At 33.2% G+C, this 16,970-nt stretch overlaps 1 protein-coding gene across 18 annotated transcripts in view; it reads right to left on the minus strand.

Moving 5' to 3' along the window:
* The window catches only part of Mctp1 (multiple C2 and transmembrane domain containing 1), a 367,854-nt gene that overhangs the window by 214,941 nt on the left and 135,943 nt on the right, over positions 1–16,970 (minus strand). For 14 of the 18 annotated variants that reach the window (XM_015483699.2, XM_048811432.1, XM_048811444.1 and 11 more), the window contains exons 4-6: positions 12,408–12,487; positions 9,534–9,645; positions 573–611 (exon numbers count right to left, since the gene is read on the minus strand). In XM_015483699.2, the coding sequence (XP_015339185.1) occupies positions 573–611; positions 9,534–9,645; positions 12,408–12,487 (231 nt within the window). The remainder of the gene's footprint in view (positions 1–572; positions 612–9,533; positions 9,646–12,407; positions 12,488–16,970) is intronic. The other 4 variants (XM_048811442.1, XM_048811443.1, XM_048811436.1 and 1 more) reach the window with 1 other exon arrangement.

Here is a 16,970-nt window from a genome sequence, read left to right on the forward strand (position 1 = left end):
TGTGTCTGACAAGTTTTAAGGAGAGAGCCAGAGTTTTTAGTACCTGGCAAGAACCATAAATTCCCCTCACTCCCAAGATCCATGTATTTCTTGAAGTGAGAAAGACAATGAAGAAAAATTGTTTTCATTATACACTCCAAAGTCATGATACAGTGATTTTTTTGAGTTTAGAAAAAAAATCTCATACTCAGTTTTTCATGAACAAAACCAGTAAGTTTCGTAGATCTTCCTTCTATCTGGAGTTGTCCTTGCCCTCACCTCATCATTTCATTCTGGGAGCAAAATGATTTTCTAGACCCTGTTGTACATTTAATAGAGACCAGATGCTGAGAATGATGCTGAGAAGTGATCAGAATTTAATAGGAGAATGATTCACATGCTCTTATCGGTGTGATTTCTGTTCATTTGGAAAGCATTGCATGATTTGCTCAAAGTTTATGGAGAAAAAAAAATAACAATTGAATAGTGATGCGACTCTGTCGTATAGCTTGAGGAAGTATGAGAGGGGTTTGGGGAAGCAGCTGATAGTCTTCTCAACAAGAAAAGCTGAAAGATCACATGCTAAGAATTACCTTACTTGATCTTTTCCAACTCTTCCTCATTAGCATTGTCTGTAAATGAAATAAAGCATTTTCATTATCTTTTCACTCTAGTAGAGAATAGGGCAGCCACTGTTTTCTAGAGGAAGCATAACATTTATTAGCTCCTTAAACAGCAAACAGTTTTCGGCAACAATTGCACAAGACAAAAAAAATTGTTTTCACATATACATAGCTAGAGCAGCACCTTTAACATTCAAGCAGTCTTTCTGGTAAGAGTTCATTTGCTTTATTCTTTGTATGAAGAAATGGGACAATATATTTAAATAGAGTGGAAACTTGAAATTCCTTAGCTATCAACTTGAAAATATACACTGAATCTCATGATTCACAACTGTTCCTTTTGGTGGTGGGAGTTGAGGTGTGTTTGGCTTTATTAGATATATAATAATTTTTCTCTTCAAACACAATTAAAATCTGTGGCTTTGGTGACATCTTAGAATCGTCTCTGCATCGGGTTTATCTTTGTTATCAGTGACTACAAAATGCTTTCTATTGAGGAAATGCTGCATGTTGTGCTAGCTACACATGCATCTCCTGCTGAATGTTCAACCCAAACCTACTCTTCAAGCTTTAGGTTTGTGTCATAATAAGAGGTATTCATGGGCAAATGTTTTAATCAAAGTTCTAGAGATTTGTGATGAGTGCCTGAGATCATTGGTCTCTTGCATCAAGTAAACTGTGAAGCCCAAAGCCTTTCAAAATTATTTTCTCTTTTCTACTAAAAACTTCTCAGTGAATCTTAAGTTTTTAACCTTTCTGATTAACCTCTTTACCATGTCTTAGTTTTATCATTATCTTTGAGGCAGATGAAGTAGAGAATAGGGAATATTTGAAGCAAGAATTATAGCTTATAGAAAATGCTTATTGTATTTGTATAACAAGGAAGCATCCTGGTGCTTTTAAGAACTGTATCTCCTTCAGCAGAATTCACTATAAAGGAGGGCTGTTTCAGCAACCACTCATGGACTACAAAAAAACAAAAAATAAAGGCAAGATTTTAATATAAGACTAAAGCTACCCTTGCCCTGCACCAAGATATTGGAACCATGTAGAGGCTTCAGGATTGAAAATAAGAAAATCATAAATTTATCAAATATAATGAAAAAAATTCTTTTGTTTGCAGATAATGGCTTTATAGGGCATTTTTTCCCTACATATACTCTGTGTTAGATATTGACCAAAACATGGAAGAGTAATAGATTTCCTAAGGTTCTAATACTCCCCCATCCATTCTTCAAATGAATCTAGGAAACTGCAAAACAGTGCTATCAATTACTATTATAGGGACATTTTTGTTTTCTAAGAACTAAGGTCTGATTCATTTTGAAGTAAAAAATTCCATCATGGGGTTGTGGATATATATATCCTTTGGACGTATGCTAGGTGTTTGTTGTTGATGTTAAGTGAGTCATCCACGTCACTACACCCAATATCACCACATCCTCCACCACCAAAAGGCATTTGGAAACTGAATTCGCTAATGTATTCCATATTCACAAAAACTGTCTAATTAAGAGTTAGATAATGAATATTCAACTTTCTCAGAAAGCACAGTTTCAATGGACTGCATGATAATTTCTAGAGACAATGTTTTAAATCAAATCAAGTGAGAATAAAACCCCATCACTCATGATTATTTAACCACCATCATCTAGCACCTAAGAATCTTATGCAATTCCATTCTGTAAGAAGTGCTATGCTATGAAAAAAGTGTTTGGGATATTGGAAGAATGGAATCTCACTGCAACACTTGATTCAATACTGCTGGGCAAAGTTACCTCCTCTGAGTCAGAGTACTGCATGTGACTAATTTCTACATGTAAAAGAAAATATGAGGATGGTGTTTTTTCCTATCTCTCAAAATGGGTTTTATGAACAGGTTGTGTGACTTTAATTTTCAGAATTGGAAAACTGATACAAGAAAAAAATTCAATTAGTTCCTTGAGTTGAAATACAAAAGATTTGACAGTTATGAGGACCATTCATTTTCCTGATTCAGTATCTAAAGTTACATTATTAGAGTCAAGTGATTCTCACAATGGCTCCAGATTTTATAACAAAATTTCTGCCACTTTTGTCAAGCCTACCAGCTAAGTAATAGATTAAGTTCCCAGGTTCCCTTTTCTTTTTAGAAAGTTGGATTAAGGTAGATTCAATGAAAATAAAAACAATAGAAATGTTAAGAAGGAAATTAATTTAATAGAATACTATTAAAACTGTTATCTTTGCTATCTGGGGCATCTGTTAGAGAAGAAAGATCAGGGAATGTTAAAGATAAGAGATGAAGCAAATTCTAGAAAAATAAATTTTTTTTGCTCTGTGATCTTATGTTCAGCTGAGAAACATATGAATTTGTTTTCGAAAGTGTCAGTATCTAAAATTAAACTTAATAATTATTAGCAGCTCAACCTTCCTTGAAACAAATAAAAGAAATAAGTAGCATAAAATAGCTATTGATAGAGCTGCAGAAATGACTATTTTTAAAAGATTACAAATCTCAATTCATTTTCCATTATCATCTTCTGTAGTGGTGATATTTTTTAGGCAATTATAAAGCTAACATACAAACAAAATTATAGAATTATTAGTCTAAGCATTTTATAAAACATATTTAATTATTTTGCAGGTAGTCCAAATTTTGGCTAGATAATAATTCTGAAAAATAAAAAATTAAACTAAAGTAAAAATATGTTTTTAAAATTCATTAAAGGTCAACTAGGACCAATCCATATGTTTCTTTGAATTTTCTAACTTTTTAGCCTTAGCCAAGCAATTTGTATGCCTCCATTATCTAAGAGAGTGTGTAACACAAATTAACTCACTTTTATTTCACAAATTCTCCAATGAAGAAAGCTGTGGATTGAACTCTGCTAGAAAAAGAGCCAGAAAGAACTCAAACACACTATCAGACAGAAATACCATATATAGGACACACATATATGAACTGCATACCCTTGTAGGTTCGAAAACAGAACATGCAATCAAAACAGAAATGACAGTTGTGCCATGCAACACATCAGCATGCCCCCCATGAAGGTTTTGGGTTCTTGTACACACAATGCTGGAGACTTTAAAAAAAAAAGTGTGTGTGTGTGTGTGTGTGTGTGTGTATGTGTGTTTCACATCTGGGATTTTTTATAAAAAGAAGTCAATGGAGAAAATTTTAATACTGGCAACTATATAATACATTTGCTATTACTCATATCATACTTCTCAAATTGCTGAAATTAGACATTGCAAGTTGTCAAGGCTTTGGTAGACTCAGTAGGCTGATAGGTTTTTTAATTCATTCTTTAATTTTACTGATTTCCAGAAGTATAGCAATCCACACAAGAAATCATCCCAACTGCATTATTCATGGAACCTATTGTCAGTATTTAACAGTGCATAAAAAACTCACAAGATAACTGATTTAGAAATCTTAGCACTTTGTATTACTGACTACTCTATATTTCTAGTTACTCTCTTTCTAATTTTAATAGCATTTTCCTAATGTTAATGGTATTTCTTATTTGATAGGATTTAAAGGGTCTTAAACTCATATCTTCCATTTTTCCATTTTAATATGTATAAATACCAGAGTTTTGTAAACACAGGCATAAAAATGAACATGTAATTTGTTATTACTATGATTTTTAGTTTTAAGAAAGTTTTTTTTTGTTGTTGTAGGTGGACACAATACCTTTATTTTATTTATTTATTTTAATGTGGTGCTGAGGATTGAATCCAGTGCCTCACATGTGGTAGATGAGCACTGAGCTACAACCCCAATCCCAATATGTGTTTTTTGAATTGAACTATTCAGTTCCAAAAGCCTAAAATAATTTCTGAGCTAATAATCTAAGAGAACAGAACTCTTCTTATAATTTTGCTATATGAGGGTCAATGCAAACTCATCCTGTATTTCTTCTCTGTATATCATTCATATTAAATGCCATTGTGAAGCATTCTGATTTCTGATTTGGTGCATTTTGAAATTGAATTTCTCTAAATAAGGTTTGTTCATGGATAATTTGTACAAGTTCAATATGCCCTTTTCATCGAAGCAGTACATTATATATTTAAGGCATAAGATAATTTAATTTGAAGACAAATTGGATCTCTGATTGTCTTTAATCAAGAAATTTCAAACTTATCCCAGAAAAACATAAAATAGCTAATACTAGACATATTACAAAATGAAGAAAAAACAGTGATGTATTTACAATTCATTGTCATCATTTCTAATCATTTCTTTTCTCTTGGGAAGAGCCATATAGCTTGATTTTAATCAGATTATCATTTAATGTGTTAACGATTTTAAGAACTTACAAGAGAAAATTAAATAACTACTGAATCATAATTTAATATAATTTGTGACAAACTGAAGGGTGTGTATATTGAAACAAGATAAAAATACTTTAAATACTATCCCCTGGTCCTTTGAAGTATCCCTTTGATTCTTGTAGAGATACATCTGCAACCCAATGAACAACTTCTAGGTACAGAAAGCTTGATAAATTTTGATAGAAGTTATCATAAGAAGCATTATATATAATAATTATATATATATATCCCCTCCCCAAGATGATAGGACAGAAGATAGAGGTGAGTTGAAGTGTAGGCATATTTTAGGAAGGACAAGTGACATTGAAGAAGTTTGTGTGGCTGAGACACAAGTTACAAGTGCAGAAGTTATGCTGTTTGTCAGAAAGCCTTAAAGTTGATCAGGAATTTCAGTTTAATTAGAGAAGCAGTCACAGGTCATTGAACAATTAGCAGGAGGAGGAGGGGGAATTCCAGAATCTGGCACATAACTGGATTTTTTCCCTTTTGTTTTGTTTTTTGACTCGACACTTAAAAGTTGTCATACTTATAGGTCTCATGAGATATTTCTAAACACATACACACAAATGTTTAATGTTCAGATCAGGATAAGCTTACCTATCTCTTCAAACACTTGCCATTTCTTGATAGCTAAAATAATCAAAATTCTTTCTTGCATCTTTTAAAAAATATTTAGTAGATTATTGTAATCTATAGTCACCCCTCTATGTAAGAGCACACCAGAACGTCCTGCTCCTATTGAACTGTAACTAAGTACCCACTGATTAACCTTTCTCCATCTCTCTCTCCTGCTTTGTCTCATCCTCTGGCAACCACCGTTCTTCTCTCAATTTCTTTGATATCAACTTTTTTAGGTCCTATATAAGAGTGAAATCATGCTGTATTTATCTTCTTTGTGTCTGGCTTATTTTTTTAAATACATTTTTTATTTGTAGATGGACACAATACCTTTATTTTCTTTATTTGTTTTTTTGTGGTGCTGAGGATCAAACCCAGTGCCTCACCTGTGCTAGGCAAGTGCTCTACCCCTGAGCTACAACCCCAGCCCCGTGTCTGGCTTATTTTAATCAACATATGGCCTCCAGTTCCATCCATACTGCTACAAACAATAGATTTTCATCCTTTCTTATGATGGAATAGTATTGGATTATAGTTTATTTTTCAATAGATGCCTACACATATGGGGTCCTTGTGCAGAGTTTTAAAACTTAATAACTAGTGTTGATGGATGTAATAACTAGTTTGAGAGCATTTAAAAAAGTGGCTGTAGAACCTCTACTTAGACCAAATAAACAAAAAACAATGACAACAGAACAAATTTATATGTATTTGTTGGAAATTTTCATAATGTATGGATGGCAAACACTTAGAAACCCAGATTCAAATCTAGGATATTAGACTAGCTAGGATATTGAATCTTAGCAGAATTTTCTGTGAGGATCTTTTATCCTTCTTCCCCTTTCCTGTCGCAGCTTGCTTCTCTGCAGACAAGACCCTGCCCTATCTATGGATTAAACCCATGAGGGGGAGCCAGGATAGCCTCACTGGTCATCTTTCTCCTTGCCTCCTGAGGTGTGACTGAGGTCAGGCTGGGCAGTGAGTATGGCCCCAGCCAGAAGCTGGCTCTGGTATGGATTGCAACCATTGCTGAGTCCTGGCTAAGTCACTTGCTTCTCTGATGAGAAAGAAAGAAGCCAGAGGAGAATCAGTAATGGCACGGGAGGGAAGAAGACACCATTTCCCAGTTCACACAGCAGAATAAATCCATTGCTCTTTGAGACTCTGAAGGGGGAGGACATGAAGTGGGGCAGTGAATGAAAAATATCTGTCAGTAAAGGATTTCTTTCAAAAACATCTGGGATAGTCAATGGGATTTAGTCAAGAAAATGGCACAGGGCTCTTAGGAGGACAACTTTGTGTTAAGGATGTGGCTGGAGAGAGATAAGAAGGAGAATGGAAAAAAAGAAGAAAATAAGGTGAATAAAACCAGGCTTTTGATATACAACTGTTTAATATAACCCACCTGTTTTCTTCTGTATTCATGTTTGAAAGCTCACTGATAAGAAGCTCCTGAGTGCTCTAATGGTTTTAAATGATTTTATTCTAATTAGAATAAGATAAAGATAAGTTTGAGCATCTATAGAGATTGAAGTGTTTTTGCAAGGATTGTTAAAAAGAAAATAATGTTGAGAACTGTTTTTCCTATTTTGACACATATATCTATGTGATTTAAGTAAATTCAGTAGTAGCTTCACTGTAAGATTTTTCCCCTACCAATTTGATAACTCAAACTCTCAATTTGATGTTAGAATATTTAATAAAGATACCTTTGATGTAAAAATTGAGTAGACTATCCATCATCAAATCATGCAAATAAGCATTATAGCTGCTGTATTTTTCCAATATTCAATAATATTGCAAATTTGGATGGTTTAGGGATACACAGAACCTCAGGCACCTCACTACTTTTGTTTGTGAAGTGCTGTCTGTCCTTCATTAACATAACAAAGAACCCCAATGCAGAAATATACTGTCATCAAGTTTGTTGATTTTTATCTCCTACCGGTAAACTTGCCAATTTCCTTCCATCTCTGCCTCTGACAGTTCTAATGTAAGCCTCTGTCATCTTTTACCTGGATTTTTGCAATAGCCTCCTCATTGGTCTACAAGCATCCATTCTTACCCTTTTGATCTGTTTTCTACAATGCAAGTACAAAGATATTTTCAACAGGAAAATTTGATTGTGTCATTTCCTTTATCCAGAACTTTTGATGGCTCCTAATTATTCTTTGGGAAAAGACCACAAACCTTAACATGACCAATGGGCTTTCCACAATTGGGGCTTCTCCCTCCCCTCCAGTGTCATTATGCACCATGACTGACCATGGTTTTTAAGGTTCTCCTTCCTGCATGCTTCAGTGATTTTTCAATTCTTGTAATATAGACTGGTTTCTCTAGCCACAGAGTCTTTGCATATGTTGTTTCCTTTGCTTGAAATACTTCTTATGTTTTTTAAAAAACCTTATTAAATACTATTCACACTTCATACTTCAGTTTCCATTTATCTTCCTTAGAGAATCCCTATACACCTGACTGGAACAAAATTTCCTTGTTGGTCTTTCAGAAACATGTACCTCCTTTGTGGCACTTAACAGGTGGTCATTTTACATTTCCTTCTGTGATTATTTGAGTCCTGAGTTTTCCACTGAACCCAAGATCTACTGTATCCTCAGCATCTAGCATACAATTGACTTACAGTAGGTTCTTGGTGAATAGCAGGATTATTCAAATAAAGCACAAAGTAAACATTTATAATTTATTTCTATATGTGGATTTAGCCAGCTAGGATGTACTTACTGACTTGTGCTGGGTGAAATAATGTTTTCCAACTGGTTACTTCTAAGATCATGGGCTTCTATTTCTGAATGTTCCTAACCTACCCTTCCATCTGCACATGAGTGCATCTGCACACATACAAACCTAAGTTCTTACAATAGGTGATATTTAGTAATACTTGTTGTAAAAGCAAACAAAAAATATCCTTGGTGACTATAGACATTTAACCTATTTTTAGCAAAATATTACATACCTATAGGAATTTATGAGCTCATTGTTTAACTTTTAAAGAAGAATTGAAAGAAGTAATTATTGAAGAGGTGAATTTTTCAATGAATTTAAAACAATTCTTAATTTGAGGTTGAAATTCACTGTTTTTACCTACAGACTTGATAAAAATGTCAATAATACTTTTTCAGCAGACCATATTATTAATTTTAATAGTGCATTATTTTAAGACAGCCATATTTATGAAATGGAGTATTTGAACTCACCTAAAAAATTATGTCTACTACAAAAATGTGTTACAAGCAGAGTAGTTCCCAGGTACATGAATGCATATTTGATCTAATAAATAATCTCTGGTAAGTGGTGGCAGAAAGTGCACTGGCAAGCATACTGATGTGGGTCAAACCTGATATTGTTTCATGTTACTTCAACAGTGTGGGAGTAATTGGCTCCTCTGCATTCCTTGTTAGTTTCTCATAGCAGCATGGTGTGCAAGGAAGTACAGACAGCTAGAGCTGAAAAATGAGTCATATCGATATGGAAGCCCATAGAGAAGATGGAAAGTACTCACTTATCATTCAGTCAACAAATACCAGAAAGCAGAAACTCTGTTATAATTTCACCTCATTTTCTTTGTTATGATACACCTGACAATATTCTCAAAACAGCAGGGTCTGGATACCTCAGTGTGGAATCCCAAATATTCAATTCACTTGTAAATGTATTCCCCGAATAAACACTAATATTTGTCTACAATGTAACACATGTGAAATTGAGAAATAAAATTATAAAAAATGATGCAAATCTGTTCCTTATTTACAACAAGAGGTTCTGATCTGGAGCATGGGACAGGAAATTTGAGTTAAAAAGACACAATAAGCATGGACTAGCAATCCCCCGGATACTCACAGAAACAAAGAACAGGCCAGATTTTCATATGCAGCTTCTCTTTATTATTACCTCTGGATCCAAAGAAGGCTTACATCATTCGAACAAGTGAGAGCAAGGAAAGAGCTCGTACTAGGGGGTGGGGGAACTTACCACATCCCTGGATTCTCCTTCTTTAGGGGTAAGGATGACTGAGAGTAAAATGATTCCAAGATCATGGTCAGGATAGTGGGGATCTTTCAGAGTTAGGGTCACATCTGTGGACCTGTGATATAAAATATTTAGAATTTTTGAATAGTCACTAAATAAATAAGACAAAAATATTGTACCAATAATTTATTATTATTATTAAAAGAAAAGCAATTGTTGTCTTCATTTACTTCTTGGTACAATATTTGCTATCATTAGAATATTACCAATGTATTAACTTATCCAATAACTGAAATCAATTGATAGACTTGAATTCATTGGATAAATTTCTGCCCTTCGTGGGGTTCTAAAAGGTTGCTGACAATGCATAGGTAACATCTTGTTGCACATTTCAATCAATGTTGAACATATAGCGTTTAGTGCCTACCATAAACCTAAGTTTCTGTGAAACAGTACGGAACAAAAAGATCTTGGAACAAAAGAATCTTGAAATGTAGGCCAGCAGGGAATGTATCCTTGCTTGTTGAGTCATTCAGTGTGCATTTTGTTCACAAAGTGCATGTTAAACACATTAAATGACACACACTGCTAGTTTCTGGGTAAAAACCAGTGGTCAAAAACCAAGATTATCTCAGTGTCTTCATGGAGCTTAATTTTTGGTGCAGAATTCTAGTGCTGGGGAGAGGGCTTATTGTGGAAGGCTGGTCCAAGTAAGAATGTTCAATTCTGGCTACATATCAGAATCAACTAGGAAGCTTTTAAAAAGTGAATATTCCTGAATTCTACTCTTGAGGATTCTGGTTTTATGTATCAGAGATGGGATTTGAAAATTGATATACTTACGAAACTCCCCAGATAACTTTCTCATACAATCAGGAGTGAAAACCACAGCTAATTGTCAATGCCAAGATTATAATACTAAGCGTTTTCACATGATCCTTAATTTATTAAGTCAAAGAATGATAGTATGAAAAACGTGAACAATTTTTTGGTGTCAGAGATTTTAACTGAACCATAAACAGCCTGTCAGAATAATACTATACATATGTTATAATAGTTGTGATGCAAATTGCTCCAATACTAACTTATCTATAACTAATCATTCTGGTTTTATAGTAACAATTTGTTTTTTTATTTAGAAAAAATCTATTAAGCTTTAGTATATATGTGTAAATATATATGTATACTATATAAGTATATATAGTGTAACAATTTGATTTTATTCCTTCTCCTATAATGAGTACATATAACAATTAACAGAAATTTTTATTATGTTTTATGATTACATGATAAATATTTCATAACATTTGCAATTGCTTTATGATGCTTATTATTTTTCTTCAAAAAGATACACTAAAACATAATATAGTAGCATAATTACCTATGTGCCTATTATTATAATCCATTTTTCTATACCCAAATTCCACTAATTTATACAAAAATTGAAGTGGTATACTAAATTATATGAGTTTATAAAGTGGTAATTTGATGTGTACATGGTTTTAAGGGAAGAGAATTATTAACTACATAAATTATTAATTACATAAAGTAAGTAATGTATCAAAATCCACATCAGATGCTTATATATAATCTCTTAATTTTCTTAATTATCTTATATTTTCCTATTTAAAATTATTTCTCACCAATGATTTATCTTTAATAGAGAACAAGAGAAATGTATGCTTTGGGATTAAGTTTCTAGTAATTTTCATATCCTTTTGCAGAGGTCTACAGAGAAAGTAATTGCAGTCTTTGTAAAGGAACAGAACAGTCCATACTAGTTTAAGCTGTGTTCATCATCATGGACCACATATATGACCACTGAGCATGCATCCTACTGTGCAAAGCCAGTAGTTACTTAAGTTCTATCCTTATGTCAAGCCAGTGCTTAGCCTTTAGGTTGGGATGGAGAACATGTCAGAAATACAGTAAAGGCTGTTCTTTTTACCTGTCTGAGATAAAAATGACCATTGGAAGACCAATAAGCTATCCCTGTGTTCAAACCTTGCTCACTACAATACACAAGTGGGATTTCTCACATATGTTTCTCTACTCATCTACATTTATAGGATAAGAAAATGATCTGGCCCATGAATCTGCATCTCTGCTTTCCACTATCCCTATCACAGATGTCACGTGATCATTCAAAACAGGAATTCCTTCTCCTTATAAACTTCAAAGAAGATTTCAACAGCTCCTTTGAAACCCATTTCAGCACTGTTTTAAATTTGTTTTTTTTCCTTCTATGATATAATCAATTCTTAGTTTCTATGCTGAAATTCATTTTGAAAACTATGATGCCCATTGTTTTAGGTGCATGGAATGATTAATATTAGTAATAATAATGTAACTTTATAATTAGTCAAAAATGATAATGTAACTGAATAAATATAATCAATCTGTCTCCATTTTAGGAGTACTTCTTAGTAACCTAGTGAAAGCAACCTGGTGATTGTAATCAGTGATGGCAAAATCAGGTTCTACCTAGATTCAGGTGATGAGAGTTGCTGTTTTTGAAGCAAAGTACACATTTTATTTTCTATTAGGATCAACATTTATGATCTTCTTCATCTCACTACAACCGTATAAGCACTGTGAGACTGAAGAGTATGTCTTTTGGCTCTAGATTCTCGTGCTTAGCATAGTTCTACAGTCAGAACAGGTGTCCAGGAATTTTTTTTTTATTGAATAGTCATTGAATGAGGCAATTATACCCGCTGGGGAGGTGAGAAAGGGACACTTGACAAAGGGTTGTTAGCCTGAAGGCTCATAGCTGTAGATGACAGAACAGCACCCAGAACATAGATTGGCTGGCATTTTCTATTTCACAGGTCCAGCTGCATAAGGTAGAGTGATATTGAAATAGTTAAAAGTTACCTGTTTAAATCCAATTGTGTGAGATCCAGGAAAGCTGAGCCCATAAAGTCATCCTGTAGTCCAAAATCATAGTCAAATACCTAAGAAGGCAAGGAAACATTTTCACAAATAATTCTAGTATAAGCCATAAATGAAAATATCTTAATTAAAAGTACTGATTGTCTATGTCATCAAAAACAATTAAATTTCATGGTATTTGCTTTTCAAAATTTATTTGTTTTTGTACTTTGGAATATTAGGGTCTCATAAAACATTTAAAGGAAAATACATATTTTTACTTAATATTCATTTTTACATCAAATATAACTTTAAGAAAGATGTGATAAAATTAAATGAAGTATAGAAAATATTCAAATTGTGAGAAACACAGACTCATAATATTTTTCCTTATATTACAGAAATGATATTGGCATTACTGTTAGTATGGGAAAACTCAACAAACAGGTCTTCCGTGTTGGGCTCTGAGTGATGAAAACATGATTCCAAACTCCTCGTATGTTTTAGGTCATTGAAGATAAATTCTGTGATGTTATAGAACAATGCCATTTTAAATACACAAATCATAAAAATCCAGATAATATGATTAAAGTACTTGGTAAAATTATATTAAGGTTAAATCAAACTAAGATTTTATTGGCAAAAGCAATTGCTGGGGATAATACTAATGTTAATAACAATATAAGCAAAAGGAAAAGAATGAACACATTTCTCTGTCTATATTCTCTATTCAATATTTTCTCTGTGTCTCACATGGTTTTCATTCATACTGTTGGAGGGCAGACAATGTCCCTGACCTCTTGGACCTATTTAGGAGTTAAGACAGTCAATAAATAGTTAAATAGATACATTACAGATATTATAGGTAAATAGTTAAATAGATACATTATGGGTGCTATAGTGACAAAAAAAAAAGAAAAAGAAAAAGAAAAAGAAAAAAACCTCTAAGGGGTGTGATTGGGATCTGATATTTTAGATACGGAGTCCAGGAAAGCCTCTCAGAGAAGGTGTATTTATGTACAGATCTGAATAATGGGAAGAACGATGCCATACTAGTATGAGGAAGAACACTCCAGCCAGAGGAACAGCAAGCCCAGGAGAAGGACTGATGTGTCTAAACGTCAACAAGAAGCCAGTGGAGTTGAAGCAAATGGAAAGTTTAAGAAGGTTGGAGGGAAAGCTCAAGACTAGGTCAGTTTGGACTATTTCCAAAGGACTCTGGGTAAATGGGAACTGGCTAATTCCCATGCATTTATTAATTTTCTCATTCATTTATTCCCTCAGCCAATATTTATTAAGTACTTGCTATGTGCTAGGCATTGAAAAGACGGTGCTGAGCAAAAATGATATCATGGATGCTTACACCTTAGTGAGGGAGATGGATGTTAAACAAGAAAATGTATAAGTGATATGTAATCATAAATTTTGATAAATGATTTAAGGAAAACAATGGGGTGAAAAGAAAGACTAGCAATGGAGAATAGGGAAAGCTTTTAAGATAGAGAAAATGCTACTAGAGGAAGTTGGTTTCACAATCTATTCAAATAGAAAATATTTGTTTTGAGCACTGGGATACATAAGCATAAACAGATAAGTCTGCTTTCAACTAGATGACCCAGGCCACTGGACTCTCCAGGATGTGAGAATCCATGAGTCTGAGAGAATCAATATCCCAAAACTTCCATATTCAATTCTTACACAATAGTTTGAATGCTCCATGTAGAAAAAACAGGTATAGTAGCCCTGAATCAGTTATTCTTTTTTCCCTCTAGTGCAGGTATACTTCAATTTTTAAAAAATCTGAATATATAAAACTTGATTTTTAAACAAAAAGATTAATATATTATACTACAAAAAGAATTCTTAGATTGGAAAAGTCACAAGGGAATTCATTTAAGTAATAAGCTTTCCCAATGCCTTTTATATTATTCAATGTGAAGTTGTTCGATTTGCATACAACCTTTCAGAGGTACATTTATTGTAGAAAGCTCAGCACTTCTGCAATAAATATTCTCCTTGATCAATTACATTTGTGAGCTTTAGTCATTCATTCAGCGGCCTATCACATGCACACACTGCAGTTCTTAGGCAACTGGCAGCTTGATATTTGCAGGTGATTGCAATAGTGTATTTTATAACATAAAATTTCCACCAAAACATTAGAGAAATTTCTTGTGCAATGTCTTCTAATCATATCATCCTCAGATTTGAAATCTTGGGAACAAAATACATAGCATATAATTACTGAGAACACCTGGAATATATTCACACATATAAAGCAGAAAGCTGTGAATCCAGTGAAATTAGTATAGACAGCCCAAGGGGGTGATTCAACATCCAAGTTATTCTCCTGGTGAGAATGTTCCCTCTTCTCCTAATGGTAGATATTTACTTTAGTTCTCAATTCTCATTAATCAATAAAGTCATAAACATGGGAAGGAATGCAAACTCTAGAATCTATTCATTAGTGAAATCTTTAGCAGTGCTACTTGGTTCCAAGTTTTATAAGCTATTTGTCAGAGGGAGCATTGTTCTCCAGCATTTGATCTTCAGAAACAATGAACAGAGAAGAGATAAAACAGGAAAGAAAAGGTATTCCTACTGCAATAACAAGGAATACAGTTAATGTTTATTAATATTTATTCAACAGTTAATGTAAGTTGTCACTGTTTAAAATACATTATATGGATCTAAAAAATTAATTCTTTTACAACCTAGTTAACAAGGTACTGTTTCTATTTATTGAATAAAAGAATCTGAAGGTGGAAAAGTTTGGTATTTTCCCCAAAATCCAGGAAGAGACCAGATTCTAAAATCTTATTGTATTGACTTTCAGAAACAGAGCATGTTTAAATTCAACAAATTCAACTTGGGTACCCACTCTGGGAAAAGCACTGGAAATTCAAACATAAATGATTTACACAAGATCCTTGCTTTCATGGAACCTCTACTCTGAGTTGAAACATCAAATAACATTAAGTAGAAGTTACTTTGGTCTGATAATATGCTTGTTCATTGTCAAACATATTTAAATAATAAATATATTATTACAAATAATTTATTTAGCATCTTGAGTCAATTATCTATCAAAAAATTGTCTGGGGAAATGTGTCAGTAAAATGCTTTTGGATACAATATGGAAACTTGACTCACTGGCTTCAATACGATTGGGAATTTTTTAGTTCAAAATGTTCATAGGTAATTATGACTTCAGAGAAGTTTTAGTTTATTCAATTTCAAAATCATCTGAAAACATCTTAAGAGTTGGTTTATTAACATTTCTAATCAAATTAAAGCTTCTTTAAAGTTCTAACCCATCCCATAAGACTATTTAATAGGATCCAAGATAAAAAAAATTCTACTCATCAACTGTGTCTATGACTCATTTTCATACCCAGTTTCAAAATAAACATCACACTATAAAATAATAAACTATAAAATTCATAGAAGTTACATTGTAAAATTAGTAAATAAACCTGAACAAATTCTAACTGTGGTCACTGTAATTAATCATTCTTACTGGAAAACAGAAGCTATGTTGCACAATTGCTGGGTGGACTTAAGAGACTATTATTATTATTATTATTATTATTATTTTTAATCCGGTTCACCTGTAAAGTGTGGATAAGAACAATTATAGGGTTATGTGAGGCCAACATGAGCTAATGTTAGCATGCATTTAGTGTGATGCTTAACAATGATGGCTATTTACTATGATGAAGATGTGCCTGTAGATTCCACACTTCCCAAGACTCATAGCATCCTTTGCCTATCACAAACAGTTAAGCTTTTGGTTTGGTTTGTTAGTGACTTTGGGGAGGCAGGACTATAAAATAGTTGAGATTCTTTATCCATAAATTTAGGAAATACTTCTGAACCATGCCAGATAAGAATTTCAGACAATACAAACATTTTCTTACTATGGAATAATTGTTTGACTGTGTTCTGACTGGTTTATGCTATAAATGTATTTCCACTCCAAATATTCAGTTGTTTCCATTCACATGTCTAGAAAAGTATTTCCCTACCCTAGCTGTACATCAAAATAACCTATTGAGTTGTTTTTAAAATAAAGAGGCTTGACTTCTACCTCAGAGGTGATAAACTGGAACCTTTGGGGGTAGAGTTGGGAATCTAGAGTTTTAAAAACTGTATGGATAATTCTAATAATATGTCATGGCTGAGAATCATTAGTGTGTGATATTGTGTGTTTATTTTTTTACTCTTTAATTAGTGCATATTAATTTTACATAACTGTGGGATTTCAATGTAGCATATTTGTACATACATAAAAACATAATTTGATTGATTTCACTCCCTGATGCTTCGGCCATGCTCCTCATTGCCTTCTTCCTGATCTCTTTTCTCTATCCTAATGATCTTCCTTCTAATTTCATGGAATCTTTCATTTTGTTAATTTTTCCTTCTAGCTTCTACTTCTGAAAGAAAACATGCAACATTCTTCTGAGTCTGACTTATTTTGTTCAAAATTGGGTTCCATCCATTTTCCTTCAAATGTCATAATTTCATTCTTCGATTGTGTACCATATTGTGTACCATATTTTC

This window comes from Marmota marmota, unplaced genomic scaffold (assembly GCF_001458135.2).
Source record: "Marmota marmota marmota unplaced genomic scaffold, marMar, whole genome shotgun sequence".
NCBI classification, from domain to species: domain Eukaryota; kingdom Metazoa; phylum Chordata; class Mammalia; order Rodentia; family Sciuridae; genus Marmota; species Marmota marmota.